General features: G+C 42.7%; 1 protein-coding gene across 1 annotated transcript; it reads left to right on the forward strand.

The window, feature by feature from the left end:
- The first annotated feature begins 156 nt into the window (after positions 1–156).
- On the forward strand, positions 157–2,325 carry LOC133139569 (alpha-1,3-galactosyltransferase 2-like). Its single transcript, XM_061259142.1, has 3 exons — positions 157–266; positions 670–807; positions 1,517–2,325. The coding sequence occupies exons 1-3, from the start codon at positions 157–159 to the stop codon at positions 2,196–2,198; spliced, it is 930 nt and encodes a 309-aa protein (XP_061115126.1). The 3' UTR covers positions 2,199–2,325.
- The last annotated feature ends 3,675 nt before the right edge of the window (positions 2,326–6,000 follow it).

Raw genomic sequence — 6,000 nt, forward strand, 5'->3', positions numbered from 1 at the left:
TCTTTAACAGGCAGCCTTTTAGTTGTGTCTTAAAGGGGAAAGAACTTACATGTAACTACTTACAAACATAAAATGTTGCAGGAAAAAGTCACGATTCATCAGGGAAAACTATAAGATGTCCCTTATGTTTGAAGTTTGAAATTTGATGAAGCAAACATGTCTGTTGTAATGTTCAGGTTTTCTGAAAGCCCTCTGAGGAAATATCAGCTTCCTTCTGCTGCAAAGCCAGAACCCAGAGACCATGTAGACACCTCCCTGGATCTCAGGTGAGTCACATGAACAGTACTGTGTGTGTTCAGCCTTTATTTGTTGAACGGAATAATGTTTGTTATTCATTAACTTGTGATCCTGGGCAGTTCCTTTATGGTGAACAGGTAAGGTGGTATTCTTTGCTTTATTCAGACAGGTAGAAAACATCGGTGCCATCATCTGGATCATTCAGTTTCTTTAGTGCGGAAACGGAAAGACCCAGCGTACCAAATACGCTGCCAATTTAAACAAAACATACGGTCACCTTGGAGTGAGGTGTGGGGAATGTTATCTTCATATATATAACCTTGTGACCACACAGACAAGCTCAGACACTTGTGCTGAAATATTATCCAGGTTACAGAATGATGCCTTGTCAATATTACCCTTTCCCCCCCCCCATTTTGTCCCTCTTCTCAGCTCCCGAACCGATGTGACGACATCGACGGACTGGGGAGCTCCCATTTTGTGGGACGGGATGTTTGATCCTGACACCTACGACAAGTATCACCAAAAAATGGGCACCTCTGTGGCACTGACTGTGTTCGCCGTCGGGAAGTGAGTGCTGTTTGTGACACGTTCGGGCCTCTCCTGTCTGCTGTCCACAAGTCCACCCGTTGAGCTAAATCTAGTGTCTTCCCCTGACGGAGCCCCTGATATCACACCATTCAGAGCAGAACACAAGCTTGTTTGCGCTTTCTTAAATCTATAGCGGAGGTGGTGGCAGTGAACGTTGATAAATACAAGTTCTTGGCGGACATTTTAATTTATTGTTGATTTGTTTAACACAATGCAGCACAGCTTGCTGTAATTCGTCCTATGCACCAAATTCAGTGGTAATTGAATGATTAACAGAGGTGTTTGCTGCAATTAATTGAATTATTTTACTGGCTTGATCCTGAATCAAAATAAGAAAAATCAACTGATGGAGGACTGAAATCCGTGAGGGATCAATGAGATGATTGAACAAAAGGTGTTGGAAAGAGTTTGATAATATAAATAATTTTCTATTAAGCTGACGCTTTTATCCAAAGTGATGTACAGTTGATTAGACTAAGCAGGGGACAAATGGCTGCCCATAATATTAATGTTTGATAATGTTGGGGGGAGAGGGATGGGGTTGTCTTATGGGCTCAGGTTGCAGTTTAAATAGATGGGTTTTTCAGTGTGTCAGAAGATGGCGGGTAACCATTGTAAGAGAAATTAGGAACTTCCGACACTGCATACATAACACTCTGCTGTGTATTTCTGTGTGCCTTTTTAACAGATATCTGGAAGTGTACCTGATGGATCTGCTGTCCTCAGCGGAACTCCACTTCATGGAGGGTTTACCGGTGACGTACTACGTGTTCACCGACGCCCCAGAGAACGTGCAGGGGCTCCAGCTGAAGACTGGCCGGGCCCTGGCGATCATCAAGATCAAGAGGCACAAGCGCTGGGAGGACATCTCCATGATGCGCATGAAGACCCTCGCGGACGCCGTCCAGACACGCATCCGTCACGGCCACCGGTACGTCTTCTGCCTGGACGTGGACATGGTCTTCGCCGGTCGCTTCGGCTCGGAGGCACTCGGGGAGTCGGTTGCCCTGCAGCACTCCTCCTTCTACAACACCCCCAAGGTAAGGTACACCTACGACCGCAACCCCAAGTCCACGGCCTGCATGGAGACTGGGGACCTGTACTACCACGCGGCCGTGTTCGGGGGCACGTGGGAGTCCGTGGCGAACCTGACCGAGAGCTGTCACCGGGGCATAATGACGGACAAGAGGAACGGGGTGCAGGCTCTGTGGCACGACGAGAGCCACCTCAACAAGTACTTCTGGCTCAACAAGCCCAGCAGAGTGCTCTCGCCAGAGTACGGCTGGAACCCCCTCAACGGGCCCAGCCGAGAGATACACGTCAAGCGGCTGCTCTGGGCTGAGAAACAGTACAGCAGACTCAGGACCTAGAGGTACCATGGACCAAAAATAAAACAAAAATAAAACCTTTATATGCACAACATCTCACAAAACAATTGCACATTTACAACATGCAGTACAAACTTTTTTTTGGCATGATTATGATGTTTACGAGGGTACTAAATATGTGTGAAGTTTGACACACAAAAAAACAGTTTTAAAAGTGTGAAAAAATGCAAAAATGTTGTATCTGCTTGGCCCGATTCACTTTGGAATCTTTGAAGCTCAATATCTCAAAACCACTCAGGACACGGAACCTTATCCTGTAACTCCAAGATCACAAAATATTTTAATAAATTATTTCAGTTATCAGCACAAAACTGTAAAACTTGCAAAAACTGTACATAACTGCAATCAACACAGTAATATCCTCCATGGACATAGAAAATGACTGATTCTTCATTATCAACCTTTACAGCCTCTGTTGGTATTGCTTCCATGGGATTACTGTATGGTATGAATCTGTAACTGATCACTGCCACTGACTTCCAACAAAAAAGCTTAACCTTTCTATGGGAACGCACTTATGCAACCACTCCACCACCATCTTATGGTCCATAGCAGGGCTGTGATAGTGCCTTTTCATCAGGAAGGATTTCATGAATGTCAATCAACGTGTCGCCATATGTAAACGGTTTACCTTTAGAGGAAACATGCCGGTATTTTCAATGTTAAAGCCCATTTGCTATACATTTACGGCCATTTGTCACGGATGTTTGAATTTAGAGGTAGTGGGGGTGACTTCAGGAAATAGCAACGCGCTAAGTCACTGCGGGGAATGCTATCGTTTCGTTAAAAGGTCCGTTCTGTATTTACATTTTCGTTGACTTGCCAATGAGCAATGAGCTCTGGTGCAGTTCCCTAGCAACGCAATTAAAGATTGCGAAAAACAAAAAACCACTTGCCTACTTGGAAGTTAGCCAGGCTACTTTGTTCAACTTCCCAGTCCCTGCAGGTTGATTTTAACACCGTACGGAAATTCCAATGGCCGCCTAGAAGCTAACCGACTTGTTAGAAAAATCTATTTAAAAAACTGGTTGTATGCAAATTGGTAAACAGCGAAGTAATGTAGGCCTAATGTAGGGCTTTAACATCCAAAATACCAGAATATAGTATCTCAGCAGGAAACATCTGGCTGGAAATGGTCTGCCTTTAAACACCCAGTTCCCTTCATGGGGTTATTATAACTGGATCATTGACAATATCGATTTAAGTATGCCAGTGTCTGTGTCTGAACCCAGGAGAGGAATAAAATTCTAATTCCATCCATTTCATGTTGCTACCACACCTTTATGCTTTATGCTTGTAACTATCAAGATTTCTTCAAACTTCAAACAGATAAAAAGATAAAGTCGCAAACCAAACAAGATTTTAATCATATGAATTCATACACAAGGCCACCTTTTGTTGCAGTTGGTGATGTCTTATCAGCTATGAAGAGGAAGAGCAATAGAAAACGCTTGTCCTGTGAGGCTAGAGTTACTGTATTGGTTACGCAAGAGGTTAAAGTTAATGGCTTAAATGGTATCTTAATCTTACTATCTTGAATTTACGAGCAGGGAATAAAACATCTTCTGAGAATCAGAAGAGTGATAACAGCGTTATTGTGGTTAATTACAGTCATGCTGGTGGCACTTGGACCAGCCCAGCAGACCCGATAAAACAATCTCCAGTCTACACAGTAATGAGTCTCTAATCACCACCCATGTTTGCTCCAAACTTGAGTCCAGCTAGAAGGGAGTGTGCTTAAAGGAAGCCTCATTTGCACTGCAGTCCGCAAACCAAACGTCCAGAAAGGGAATAGATCTGGAGGATTTCCTTATTATACTCAAATATGACTTGCATTTTTCCAAACAGTCTACTCCACAGACTGCTGACCGCCCAGATATGGCTGCCACGCAGATGCGCGTAAAATCTTGAACATGGTATCTACATTTCTATATCTATGGTCAAAGTCACAATAATCACAGGTGATTATTTTTCACCTTCAAAAGTAATAAAATGGCACTACGCATTTTATGTAATCAAACTCTTTTGCTAGGAGTGTTGAAAATGATATTTCTGTACCGAGTGGAGGCGAGAATAGTGTCTTTTGATACTTTTGCGCCCAAAAAATGTTAGAAAACAGTGAAGTGTATATGCCATCCTCTTCCCTATTTAAGAAGAATTTTGTTCTGTCCTGTGGATTTTCAGTGCTGTATCTAGGTTTGGACTACAGTGATTTCTTGTAATGTAATTTAACGTATAATGAATTCTTGAACAATCTTGAAATGCGAATTGATTCTAGATTAATATAATTAAATAATTTGGTGATGTACAATACTGTGCAAAGGTTTTTGGCAGGTGTGAAAAAATGCTGTAAAGTAAGAATGCTTTCAAAAATATATATCTTAATAGTTTATTTTTTATCAATTAACAAAATGCAAAGTGAATGAACAGAAGAAAAATCTAAATCAATTCAATATTTGGTGTGACCACCCTTTGCCTTCAAACCAGCATCAATTATTCTAGGTACACTTCAAAGTCAGGGATTTTGTAGGCATATACTCAGGTGTGTGATTAACCAATTATACCAAACAGGAGCCAATGACCCTCAAATGAATATGTAGGTTGAAACACAAAAATGAACTGAAACAGAAACAGCTGTGTAGGAGGGTTAAAACTGGGTGAGAAACAGCCAAACTCTGCTTCCAAGGTGAGGTTGCTGAAGACAGTTTAATGTCAGAAGTCATACACCATGGCAAGACTGAGCATAGCAACAAGACACACGGTAGTTATACTGCATCAGTAAGGTCTCTCCCAGGCAGAAATTTCAAGGCAGACGGGTTTCCAGATGTGCTGTCCAAGCTCTGTTGAAGAAGCACAAAGAAACGGGCAACGTTGAGGACCGTAGATGCAGTGGTCGGTCACTTCCCTTCCCAATTGGAAGATGTCCAGCAGTGCCATCGGCTCAGAATTGGCAGAAACCAGTGGAGCCCAGGTCCATCTATTGTGCTGGTCAGAAGTGCAGAAGTCTTCATGGAAGAATTGCAGCCAAAACGCCATACCTCCGACATGGAAACAAGGCCAATGACTGAACTACGCGTGAAAACACAGGAACTGGGGTGCAGAAAAATAGCAGTAGGTTCTCTGTAGTTTGGCTGTAGTAGAAGGCAGTTTGTTCACCGAAGGGCTGGAGAGCGGTACAAGAATGAGTGTCTGCAGGCAACAGTGAAGCATGGTGGAGGTTCCTTGCAAGTTTGAGGCCGCATTTCTGCAAATGGAGTTGGGGATTTGGTCAGAATGAATGGTCTCCTCAATGCTGAGATACTTATCCAGGCAGATAATTATCCATCATGCAATACCATCAGGGAGGCATCTGATTGGCCCCAAATTTATTCTGCAGCAGGACAACAACCCCAAACATACAGCCAATGTCATTAAGAACTATCTTCAGCATAAAGAAGAACAAGGAGTCCTGGAAGTGATGGTATGGCCCCCACAGAGCCCTGATCTCGACGTCATCGAGTCTGTCTGGGATTACATGAAGAGACAAGCATTTGAGGCTGCCTAAATCCACAGAAGAACTGTGGCTAGTTCTCTTAAGATGTTTGGAATAACCTACCTGCCACGTCCCTTCAAAAACTGTGTGCAAGTATACCTAGAAGAATTGATGCCGTTTTGAAGGCAAAGGGTGGTCACACCAAATATTGATTCGATTTTGATTTTTCTTATGTTCATTTACTTCTTCTGTTTATGCATTTTGTTCATTGATAGAAATGTTAATAGTTTATTTTTATTTTTTAAAGAATTA

The sequence above is a fragment of the Conger conger genome, chromosome 10 (genome assembly GCF_963514075.1).
Source record: "Conger conger chromosome 10, fConCon1.1, whole genome shotgun sequence".
NCBI classification, from domain to species: domain Eukaryota; kingdom Metazoa; phylum Chordata; class Actinopteri; order Anguilliformes; family Congridae; genus Conger; species Conger conger.

Coding starts and splice junctions, on each gene's coding strand:
- LOC133139569 (XM_061259142.1), top strand. CDS start 157: ATGTCTGTTGTAATGTTCAGGTTTTCTGAAAGCCCTCTGAGGAAATAT. Junction 267..669: donor GACACCTCCCTGGATCTCAG/GTGAGTCACATG, acceptor CCCTCTTCTCAG/CTCCCGAACCGATGTGACGA. Junction 808..1,516: donor ACTGTGTTCGCCGTCGGGAA/GTGAGTGCTGTT, acceptor CCTTTTTAACAG/ATATCTGGAAGTGTACCTGA.